The sequence below is a fragment of the Pseudophryne corroboree genome, chromosome 6 (genome assembly GCF_028390025.1).
Source record: "Pseudophryne corroboree isolate aPseCor3 chromosome 6, aPseCor3.hap2, whole genome shotgun sequence".
Taxonomy (NCBI): Eukaryota; Metazoa; Chordata; class Amphibia; order Anura; family Myobatrachidae; genus Pseudophryne; species Pseudophryne corroboree.
This window is the reverse complement of record NC_086449.1, coordinates 696397716-696409916: the sequence shown is the minus strand read 5'-3', so window position 1 is coordinate 696409916 and position 12201 is coordinate 696397716. Positions and strand designations below refer to the sequence as shown.

The 12201-nt window shown below is 46.3% G+C and overlaps 1 protein-coding gene across 1 annotated transcript in view; it reads right to left on the bottom strand.

Annotated features, from left to right (window-relative positions):
* Positions 1-12201, bottom strand: part of LOC134933252 (RUN and FYVE domain-containing protein 1-like) — a 180436-nt gene that overhangs the window by 101065 nt on the left and 67170 nt on the right. Inside the window, exon 5 of the mRNA XM_063928320.1 lies at positions 8296-8419. Within this exon, the coding sequence (XP_063784390.1) occupies positions 8296-8419 (124 nt within the window). The remainder of the gene's footprint in view (positions 1-8295; positions 8420-12201) is intronic.

Below are 12201 nucleotides of genomic sequence, written 5' to 3'. Positions count from 1 at the left end.
TGCTTTTGCCAACCAGGCTGAAGCCATGACTGGTTTTATGGTTGCCCCAGACACAGAGAAAATGGTTTTAAGAAAACCATCTCTTTTCCCTTTCCGTGACATCATTTAATGATGTTGAAGGCAGATGTATGTAGATTATCCCACCAGATGAATGACATGCGTATCTACTTTGGGAGCCATCTCCCTTTTTAAACAGTCCCCAGCCGGAAGAGGATAATGCGAATTCCATTTCTTTGGAATTCTAAACTTCTTACTGGGTGTAACCCAAGCCTCTTGTATAATTTCCATCAGCTGCTCTGACCCAGGAAACTCGGTCCTAACTGTTTTGGGACATTTAAACACAGGTGCCTTAGATTTTACCAAAGGTCTGCTGCCTCCTCTAAGGATAGAATGGCTTTCATAGCACTAATTAGCTCAGGTATGTCTACTGAGCTGAGGGCTTCATCCTAGTCTCTGTATGCAGACCCAGAGTGCAATGAGTCCTCATCCTCCGGCGAGTCCTCATCTAAACATGTGTAGACTGTTACTTACCACCGGCCTTTCACCCTGTTTTTGTTGAGAGGCTGCCGTTTCCTGTACTTGATGTGATAAACCCCAGGTGGAATGTTGCATGTAAGGGTTAATAGGGTAACCTATTCCTGGTACAGGAGCTGGCATTATCCACTCAGCTATACTGAATAATGTCTGTGCTAAAGTACCACATGGTGGTTCAACTTGAACCTGTGCCTGCCTTGGATTATTTAAGAGGCTTTGGTGAAAGCTAAAACAATTTGCACATAATCCATTTTGAACCAGAACCTGAGAGGTTAACCGCTTTGCAAGACAAACATGAAATGAGTGTAGGTGCTGCTGTGGAGAGTGTATCCTCCTCACCATTGCCTCTCTTATACATTATAAATAAATCACACACCTGTACAGTGTTTACTACACAATTTGTGACTACAATCACTTTAAAATTTGTTAAAGTGGCATACAATCCGATCCCTCCCTGCCTTGCACCAGCATGGAGGATCGGAATACACAGAAAGTAACAGAATTATGGTAAAGTCAGCAAAAAGTCACAGGTTATACATTAGTATAATAAGCAATATGAGCACATAATCAACTACAGATATATTTCAAGTATGTTGGAGAAACATATTACTGCATTACCTTATATAGGAGTTTAACCGTATTCAGTCGCACAGCTAAAGAAACAGCAGCAATAGTTTACAGACTCACATGCAGGCACTTATCTAACTATTTGTACTCAAAGGTAGATAGAGACTTAGTGCTGTATCACCCTGCTCAGGAAAGTGGGATACAGGAAGACTTCACCCCGCTTCCAGGATCGATCAATATGTCAGCGAACGCTGAGTGGATCCAGACGCTATTAGTGTACACAACCGCCCCGTGAACCTACAGTGAACACAGACGCCCAAGTGAACACCGACGCACCATTCATACAGCTGCCTATGCTGTGACTGGGTCCTTTTAGATACACAGTGTCTCAGATGGAAGCGGGAATTCAGTTCATGTAGTCTCCATCCCGTAACAGTGTGGCTGTGTCTCGCGTTTCCCCTACTAAGTGGAACCAATGCCATACCTTTTCCCCTTGGTCCGGCCACAGCCTGGTAATGTCTGCTGGACTTGCTAGTACACCCTACACAGACGCCCGCCGAAACAGCACTGTTCACGTGGGTAAGCGCTGTCGCGACCCGGCGGGGAGTTGTTAGAGTGACTCTTTCTAAGGTAAGTATAAGACGCTTTTTAGAAAGATCGCTCAAAAAAAAAAACTAGTAAAACTATAACAAATAAAATAAAAAAGCATATGGCTGCCAAAAACCAGCAGCCCATTGACCGTGGTCTGGCTCCTGCCGCACCAAACAAAAAACTGATTTGCCTGAGCCAGGAGGCGGGGATATAGGGACAGGCCCGTTGCATTCTGGGATGCCGAAAGTTTTGATTGTTTGGTGCCAATCCGCTGTCGCTACCTCATATCCCAATGTTATCCTGTGGATAACCTGTGGACCCTGCAGGAGAAATTCCCATTTAGTGCGGATAACAAAATTCTTCTGGTTTTGTATCCATATACGGCATTAATATTGCCACACAGCTGCTACCATGTACAATATTGGTAAAACAGAAGGTGGGAAAATTTATTTTCAGAAAGGTAACAGTAACAGAGATATCAATGTGCTACAACAGTAGCATGCAGAAGAGTATCCTTAAAAGCACAGCAAGTCAAACTATGAAGCGGACAGACAAGAGCAGCAGAAGACCACCACACAGTGTTCCACTCCAGTTAGCCAAGAACAGGAAACTGAGGCTACGGTGAGGCTCAACAAATCAACACAGCTGAAGATTGGAGAAACATTGCCTGGTCTGACAAATCTCTATATCTGATGCAAAGTGTAGATGGCAGGTGCTGTCTGTATGTCTAATGCTGAATTCTTCTATCTGCCATGTGATTTAATAGAAACTGCACTCATTCATTTTTATTCTTCCTGACTAATTTTCAGGTATGTCATTATGCAGACCTGCAGGTCTTGTGTTTTGTTCATTATTTGTATCGGGTGTGGTATGTAAGGTCGACAGTAAGTAGGTCAACAATGTTTGGGTCGACCACTATTGGTCAACAGTAAACTAGGTCGACAGGGTTTTTAGGTTGACAGGGTCTTTAGGTCTACATGATCTAGGTCGACAGGTCAAAAGGTCGACATGAGTTTTTTATGGGGTTTTGGTGTCGTTTTCTTTGTACAGTGACCGGGAACCCCAATTAGTGCACAGTGTCCCCTTGCCAAGGTGCCTCGCTCCGCTAATGCTGCGCTCGGCACAGATTACCATTCCCATTAGTAGACCAACTGGATCGTTAAGTATGAGAAAGTTCAAAAAATGAAAACATTTTTGAAAAACGCATGTCGACCTTTTGACCTGTCGACCTAGAAACCCTGTCGACCAATAGTGGTCGACATAAACATTGTCAACCTAAAGACCGGATCCCATTTGTATCAATGCACTTTTACTTCCCTCATACGGTTTCCCTGCATAGGACACATGTATTACTCCGTACAATATGTGGTGCATTATAAAACAACTTGTGACTACATGTGTGTGCATGTAGCTGCTGTGTGTCCTCCATTTCGTGTCTCTCACTCAGATTGCTATCCCTATATTCTAGACCTGAGGGGGTTCAGTGCATCAGGTTTATTATCTGATATAGGAGTCTCACAAGATATACTCATTGTGTATTTTTCTTTGTGATTTTTAGTCACCATATACCTCTTGAATTCCCTGTTTGCAGAGTACATAAGCTGCACAGGGGGTGCTTGTCAGGTATAGTGCTGCTAATATTGTACTGTGTTGCCCAAGATTGTACTTTTAGCTATGTCGGCTACAGGGGGCAACAAAGCTAGAGCTGATCCCACAGTGTGTGTTGGTGACGCTGCGGGCATGTTTGAGGAAAATTTGGCAGCAGAGAGTTCAGGTTCTGGGGGTTCCCTTCCCCCCAGTGGAATAGTGGCAACGGGGGTTCAAAATGACCCTGTCACGATCCGGGTATCTGGACGCCATTACTTACCCTTCAGATGCATCCTAAGGCTGGCTCAGCGTTCCAGGACCGGATCCCGCTGTTCCTGAGTTTCCACATGCAGAATGTCAGAGTGGTGATTTCATCAGCCGCGGCCTCCGCTGTGCCCGCGTGGTTAAATGTGCGCTTGTCAGTCTGGCGTCTCCTGTCTCCTGTGGCCGGCGTCGCCATTACGGTTTCAATTCTCACATGGATTACAAACCAAACTTCCCTCCAAGTGTCTGCATGGGCGCAGCCATCTTGGATTTTGTCATCTGATTATTTCCACCAATCTGCTGTCTGTATTGTTGATTTGCATAATTGCCTAGCCAACCCCTTCCTTGCTGCAGGTATAAGTATGCTGTGCCTGAGCAAGGAAGGCGTCAGTGCTTTGGTTGTCAAACCTAGTTCCAGTTTGTCTCTTTACTGTGATTGTCTTCCAGGTTCCAGCTCCTGTCTCCAGACTTCTGCTATAGAGACCAGCACCAGCATTCCATCTGCGGTGTAGCCTGACTCTCCGATCCATTCTGGACTCACCTGTTTCCAGCTACAACAATCACCTGCTTCCAGCCCAGCTTCCAGCAGTGTACAGCTTCTCTTAAAGGGCCGGTGTCCTTTCTGCAGTTTACCACTCTCCACCGGTATTATTATTTCACCACTCTCAAACAATCACCTGCTTCCAGCCCAGCTTCCAGCAGTGTATAGCTTCTCTTAAAGGGCCGGTGTCCTTTTCTGCAGTTTACCACTCTCCACCGGTATTATTATTTCACCGCTCTCAAACTCCAAACTTCATTATTATTTCATCGCTCTCAAGTTCGTTTATTATTTAACTGGTTCCAGCCAGTATCCACTCCGTACCAACAACAGTCTGGTTCCAGCTAGTATCCACAGCAGCCGTTTTACCTTCAGCAGCCCAGCCTTTCCTGGAACATCAGCTGGTACGATCCTGGGTTCTCTCCATTGCTACAGTCAGGCCTGGTAAGGACTTTCCAACTAGAAGATTATAAGAACTGTCTCACACTACCAGTGCCTGTGGCCCTTGCCACCCTGTAGTACCCAGGAATTGTATTTATCCTCTGTTGACTTTTATGTTTCCTTTTACTGCTGCTGTGTTACGGAGTTTGTCATAATAAACATCATTGACTTTTATCCTGGTTGTCGTGGTCACGCCTTCGGGCAGTTATTCTACATGTTACTTACATGTCTAGGGGTCTGATACAACCTCCCAGGTTCCGTTACATCTCAGCCCCTACAACTGAGGCTGCCTCCCGTCAGCTCAGGCCCTCAGTTGTGACAGACCCACCGTGAGCTACATTTTCCTTGTTATTAACTACACTTGTACCTAATACCCCTTTTCCACTAGCGTAGCACGGGTCGCAGCCGTGTCGTCTGACACGGCTGCAACCCGTGCTACAGCCCCCTGCAGACAGCGCTCACCAACCCGGCAATTGCCGGGTTGGTGACGAGCTAGTGACGCGGCAGGGGCGGCGCTGGGAGATCACATGATCTCCCAGCGCCGCCCTCCCTATGCACTGTGAATGGGAGCAGTGTCGCCTCGACACGGCTCCCGTTCACACTAGACAGCTAGCCGGGTTGAACACGTGTTCAACCCGGCTAGCTACCAGGGTAGGATTCCCGGATCACTTGATCCGGGAATCTGCCGGGGGACCCGTTTCCACTAGGGAAAAACACAGGTAAAAGCGCGCCCCCGCGCATTTACCCGTGTTTAAAAGAGCTAGTGGAAAAGGGGTATAAACTTACGCCTAATATGGGACCCCCACCGGTACAACCAATTATGGTCCCTGCAATTAATCCGCCCTGGGCGGATCAAATCTCTAATCAGTTACAGCAATTAAACCAGTCACTGACTAAAAAGAAATCCGACTCTCGCCCGCCTAAGACCAAGGGGTAAGCTAAACGGGCCATTACTTCCTCACAGTCTACCACAGTTCCTGACACCTCATCTGATGAGGATGGTGTCTATACTGACCCCTCAGATACTGACCCTGATAGTTCTGATGGGGAGGCTGGTTCGCAGGTAGATGTTCCTGACTTGTTGGAGGCAATCAGGATGATTCTTCAGATCACTGATGACACAGAGTCTGATGCCGTTCCTAAGGTACCAGACAGGTTCAAACGAAAGAAAGTGGTTAAGCAAGTTTTACCTCACTCTGACCACTTAGTGGACATACGTGAGGAATTCAGGGAAACTCCAGGTAAGAAATTCACACCTCACAAGAAGATGCTGGCTCGCTATCCTCTTGCTGTGGAGCCAAGTAAAAATTGGGAGACTTCACCTCCAGTGGATTCGCAGGTGGCGCGGCTGGTAGTATCCTTAGCTCTGCCTGTGACTACCGTCGCATCTCTGAAGGAACCGACGGATAAGCGTGTGGAGGATTGTTTAAAGGTAATTTACACCCTCACTGGTGCTGCGCATAGGCCCACTATTGTAGCAAGTTGGGCTGCAGAGGCCATTGAGGCATGGGCCCAGGAGTTGGAAGCCGAGTTGCCTTCCAATGCTTCCGATCACGCTAGACAATGCCTGTCGTATATTGTCACAGCTTCTCATTATGTGAAGGAGGCGGCTTCTGATGCCGGTATTCTGGCGGCTAAGGCTTCTACTACATCTATCCTGTCTCGCCGGATTCTTTGGTTGCAGTCCTGGTCTGTTGATCTGGACTCCAAGAAAACCCTGGAGGTGCTGCCTTTTAAGGGAGACATTCTTTTTGGAGAAGACCTCAACAAGATAGTGGCTGACTTAGCTTCTGCTAAAACGGCATGTCTGCCTACTACTGCTCCTTCGGCGCCGAAGGCTAAGAGTACTTCCTTTAGTTCCTTTCGTCCTCCCGGAAAAGCAAAAGGTCAGGTATACCCGAAACACAGTCGCACTTCCAAACCTGCTAAGCCCAAACCCAAACGGGCCTGGGCTGCCCGTCAGCCTGCTTCCAAAACTGACAAGCCTGCCACATGACGGGGCGGGCCTCCTCCTGGGGGATCCCAGGGTGGGGGGCCGACTTCTAGGGTTTACCCAGGAATGGTTGAAGAACACTTCCGATGCCTGGGTACGGGAAGTCGTCACTCGAGGTTACACCGTATCCTTCAAGAAATGTCCCCTCATCGATTTTGCCTGACAGACGTCCCTTCGGATCAGGTGAAGGCAAAAACTCTTCATTCGGTGGTACAGTCCCTCCTGGACACAGGAGTAGTAGTACAAGTGCCTCTGGCTCAGAGAGGCAAGGGGTACTATTCACCGCTGTTCCTAGTCCCGAAACCGAATGGGTCTTCACGGCCCATTCTCAACCTCAAGTCCTTGAACAAATTTGTCAGGGTTTCCAAGTTTCGTATGGAAACCCTTTCGCTCTATTGTTCTGGCCTTGGAACCTGGAGATTATATGGTCTCCTTGGAAACACAGGATGCTTACCTGCATATTTCCATTACAATGTCGCATCAGCAGTATCTGAGGTTTGCTGTGGGCAACCTCCATTACCAATTTCGGCTTGTTACCTTTTGGCTTGACCACGGCTCTGCGTGTTTTCACCAAGGTCATGGCTGTACTCCGCCGTCAAGGGGTCAGGGATCCTACCGTATCTGGACGACTTGTTGATCCTGGCAAATTCCCCAGAAGTTCTCCTACGCCATATGGATCTGACTATCCAGTTTCTGCAAGCCCACGGGTGGCTCATCAACTGGAAGAAATCTTCCCAGGCTTCCGGCCTGTTTTGACATCCACAATTCCGCTGGCGCTTATTGGTCACTCCTATGCTAAAGATTGGACTTTCCACTGCAGCATCCACCCACCTGGATCCCTTCCTTGGGGTAAATTTACTAAGATGGGAGTTCTATTTAAGATGGGATGTTGCCCATAGCAACCAATCAGATTCCAGGTATTATCTTCTAGAAGGTGCTAGATAAATGAGAAGTAGAATCTGATTGGTTGCTATGGGCAACATCCCATCTTAAATAGAACTCCCATCTTAGTAAATTTACCCCCTTATTTCTAAGGACACTTCCAAAGGATTTTCCAGTACTTATGAGGTGGACAAAATCTGCATTTGCATCACTGGCAACCTCATGAATGCTATATTATCGGATATATGCCAGCAACCGATTATTGATGGTCCTATCCAGTGACTTTAGTCCTACTTTGAGAGTTTCCTAGCCAGCACTGTGGAATTTTAATCTAATATATACAGGCTTTAAATGTGGCATTATATATTTAAATTTTATGATATTTTTCATAAGTGTTGATAATAAATGTGTTTCATTTTATACAAGCCTTTCGGAGTTTTAAAATTAAATTTTTCTATTATGAGCAGCTAGCGCTGGTATCTTTGTCTTTTCTTTCGATTAACCTTCTGGGGAACTTACCACCCCAACCAGCTGCTATTGATAGCGCACCCTAATTTTTTCTCTGACATGGAAACAGCCCTATTTTCTCACACCCTGATTGAATATCCCGGGTCAGTAGCTTTAACATGCACAATAACCCGGGTCTGAACCGAGAATAATCCTTCTTTTAATCCGGGTTGAAATACCAAGTCGGCTGACCTGGGTTATTGACTTTGGTGCTTTCACACTGCACCTCGACCCGGCTTGACACGACAATAACCCGGGTTATTTTGGCGAAGTGAAAGGGGTATCAAATGTAATAGTAATAGTAATAATAATAATAATAATAATAATAATAATAAAGGAAGAGCAGCCACACAATTTTCGTTTTATCACCTTAGAATAATGGCACTCTTACCTGAGAATCCAAATCTTCTCCTTTAAGGCACAAATTTGCATCGATCATGTTCAGACCCACGAGAAGGCCAACAATCACAGCCCCCTCTTCCTCCATCATTAAAGCGCCATGCTCGTAAAAGTCGCTGGTTCCCAACAAGAAATAAAACAGTATGTTGATAAACAAGTTGACAGGTTACATTCAGCTAAACTTACAGAGTGAAAATAGATTCCAGATTTGTCAGGCTCGTTGACACCTCAAAAGGTGTACAGTTTTAAAAATAAATGAAAATGTACTAAATGCTTTCCTGCATAAAGTATACAAAGTGCCATTAAAACATTATCTTAGAAGCACTGACACATTAAAATACATGAAGTACAGTATAAACAAACTTTGCGATTACAACATGTAGACAACAAATCAGAACATTACATATGATCTTCTGAAGTGTTAACACAGAGGTGCAGTACCTTAGGGACCAGCGCTGGGACCCGTTCTGTCTAGTGTTTTTATTAATATTATTTTATTAATATTACTTATGGGAAATAATCTTTCTAGCAGATAAGAAATATTCGTAACAAAATAGACACCCCAGAAAAGGTATTAAAAAAAGAAGTTATTTAAAGAAAGTAGAAGTATGATGTTGTGAATATACATTGCATACGGAAAGTATTCACAGCGCTTCACTTTCCATATTTTGTTATGTTACAGCCTTATTTCAAAATGGAATAAATACATTTTTCACTCATAATTCTACACACAATACCCCATAATGACAACGTGAAAAAGTTTTTTTGAGATTTTGGCAAATGTATTAAAAATATGTACATGAGTATTCACAGCCTTTGCCATGAAGCTCAAAATTTAGCTCCGGTGCATCCTGTTTCCACTGATAATCCTTGAGATGTTCCTGCAGCTTTATTGGAGTCCACCAATTCTCCACTGGTCTGTTTCTCCACTCTTTTCACTGCTTCATGAATAGACCCCAAAGTACCAGCCAACCAGCTCCTGTCATTTTTCAAACACACCCTGTAACATGGCAGTTAGGAGCTGATTGTCTGGTACTTTATCTCCATTGACTTAATCCAGGCATGTCCAAACTGCGGCCCTCCAGCTGTTGAGAAACTACACATCCCAGCATGCCCTGACACAGCTTTAGCATTCTCTGACAGCAAAACTGTGTCAGGGCATGCTGGGATATGTAGTTTCACAACAGCTGGAGGGCCGCAGTTTTGACATGCCTGACTTTATCTCAAAGGATTAGTAAATACACCCCTAAATTAGTATACAAAGACAAGTGAAAAACTAACTAATCAATCACTCTCGGTTTGTAATTTTCTAGAATGCAACAGAGAAATGAAAGCTAAAAATAAGAATTTACTTACCGATAATTCTATTTCTCGTAGTCCGTAGTGGATGCTGGGGACTCCGTAAGGACCATGGGGAATAGCGGCTCCGCAGGAGACAGGGCACAAAAGTAAAAGCTTTAGGATCAGGTGGTGTGCACTGGCTCCTCCCCCTATGACCCTCCTCCAAGCCTCAGTTAGGATACTGTGCCCGGACGAGCGTACACAATAAAGGAAGGATTTTGAATCCCGGGTAAGACTCATACCAGCCACACCAATCACACTGTACAACCTGTGATCTGAACCCAGTTAACAGCATGATAACAGCGGAGCCTCTGAAAAGATGGCTCACAACAATAATAACCCGTTTTAGTTAACAATAACTATGTACAAGTATTGCAGACAATCCGCACTTGGGATGGGCGCCCAGCATCCACTACGGACTACGAGAAATAGAATTATCGGTAAGTAAATTCTTATTTTCTCTGACGTCCTAAGTGGATGCTGGGGACTCCGTAAGGACCATGGGGATTATACCAAAGCTCCCAAACGGGCGGGAGAGTGCGGATGACTCTGCAGCACCGAATGAGAGAACTCCAGGTCCTCCTCAGCCAGGGTATCAAATTTGTAGAATTTTGCAAACGTGTTTGCCCCTGACCAAGTAGCAGCTCGGCAAAGTTGTAAAGCCGAGACCCCTCGGGCAGCCGCCCAAGATGAGCCCACCTTCCTTGTGGAATGGGCATTTACATATTTTGGCTGTGGCAGGCCTGCCACAGAATGTGCAAGCTGAATTGTACTACACATCCAACTAGCAATCGTCTGCTTAGAAGCAAGAGCACCCAGTTTGTTGGGTGCATACAGGATAACAGCAAGTCAGTTTTCCTGACTCCAGCCGTCCTGGAAACATATATTTTCAGGGCCCTGACAACATCTAGCAACTTGGAGTCCTCCAAGTCCCTAGTAGCCGCAGGTACCACAATAAGCTGGTTCAGGTGAAACGCTGACACCACCTTAGGGAGAAACTGGGGACGAGTCCGCAGCTCTGCCCTGTCCGAATGGACAATCAGATATGGGCTTTTGTGAGACAAAGCCGCCAATTCTGACACTCGCCTGGCCGAGGCCAGGGCCAACAGCATGGTCACTTTCCATGTGAGATATCTCAAATCCACAGATTTGAGCGGTTTAAACCAATGTGATTTGAGGAATCCCAGAACTACGTTGAGATCCCACAGTGCCACTGGAGGCACAAAAGGGGGTTGTATATGCAGTACTCCCTTGACAAACTTCTGGACTTCAGGAACTGAAGCCAATTCTTTCTGGAAGAAAATCGACAGGGCCGAAATTTGAACCTTAATGGACCCCAATTTGAGGCCCATAGACACTCCTGTTTGCAGGAAATGCAGGAATCGACCGAGTTGAAATTCCTCTGTGGGGCCTTCCTGGCCTCACACCATGCAACATATTTTCGCCAAATGTGGTGATAATGTTGTGCGGTCACCTCCTTCCTGGCTCTGACCAGGGTAGGGATGACTTCTTCCGGAATGCCTTTTTCCCTTAGGATCCGGCGTTCAACCGCCATGCCGTCAAACGCAGCCGCGGTAAGACTTGGTACAGACATGATCCTTGCTGAAGCAAGTCCCTTCTTAGTATCTCTTGAAGTTCCGGGTACCAAGTCCTTCTTGGCCAATCCGGAGCCACGAGTATAGTTCTTACTCCTCTCTGTCTTATAATTCTCAGTACCTTGGGTATGAGAGGCAGAGGAGGGAACACATACACCGACTGGTACACCCACGGTGTTACCAGAGCGTCCCTGCTATTGCCTGAGGGTCTCTTGACCTGGCGCAATACCTGTCCAGTTTTTTGTTCAGACGGGACGCCATCATGTCCACCTTTGGTCTTTCCCAACGGTTCACAATCATGTGGAAGACTTCCAGATGAAGTCCCCACTCTCCCGGTTGGAGGTCGTGCCTGCTGAGGAAGTCTGCTTCCCCGTTGTCCACTCCCGGAATGAACACCGCTGACAGTGTTATCACATGATTTTTCGCCCAGCGAAGAATCCTTGCTGCCATTGCCCTCCTGTTTCTTGTGCCGCCCTGTCTGTTTACGTGGGCGACTGCCGTGATGTTGTCCGACTGGATCAGCACCGGTTGACTTTGAAGCAGAGGTCTTCCTAGGCTCAGAGCATTGTAAATTGCCCTTAGCTCCAGTATATTTATGTGGAGAGAAGTCTCCAGACTTGACCACACTCCTTGGAAATTTCTTCCCTGTGTGACTGCTCCCCAGCCTCTCAGGCTGGCATCTGTGGTCACCAGGACCCAGTCCTGAATGCCGAATCTGCTGCCCTCTAGTAGATGAGCACTCTGCAGCCACCACAGAAGAGACACCCTTGTCCTTGGAGACAGGATTATCCGCTGATGCATCTGAAGATGCGATCCGGACCATTCGTCCAGCAGATCCCACTGAAAAATTCTTGCGTGAAATCTGCCGAATGGAATCGCTTCGTAAGAAGCCACCATTTTTCCCAGGACTCTTGTGCATTGATGCACTGACACTTGGCCTGGTTCTAGGAGGTTCCTAACTA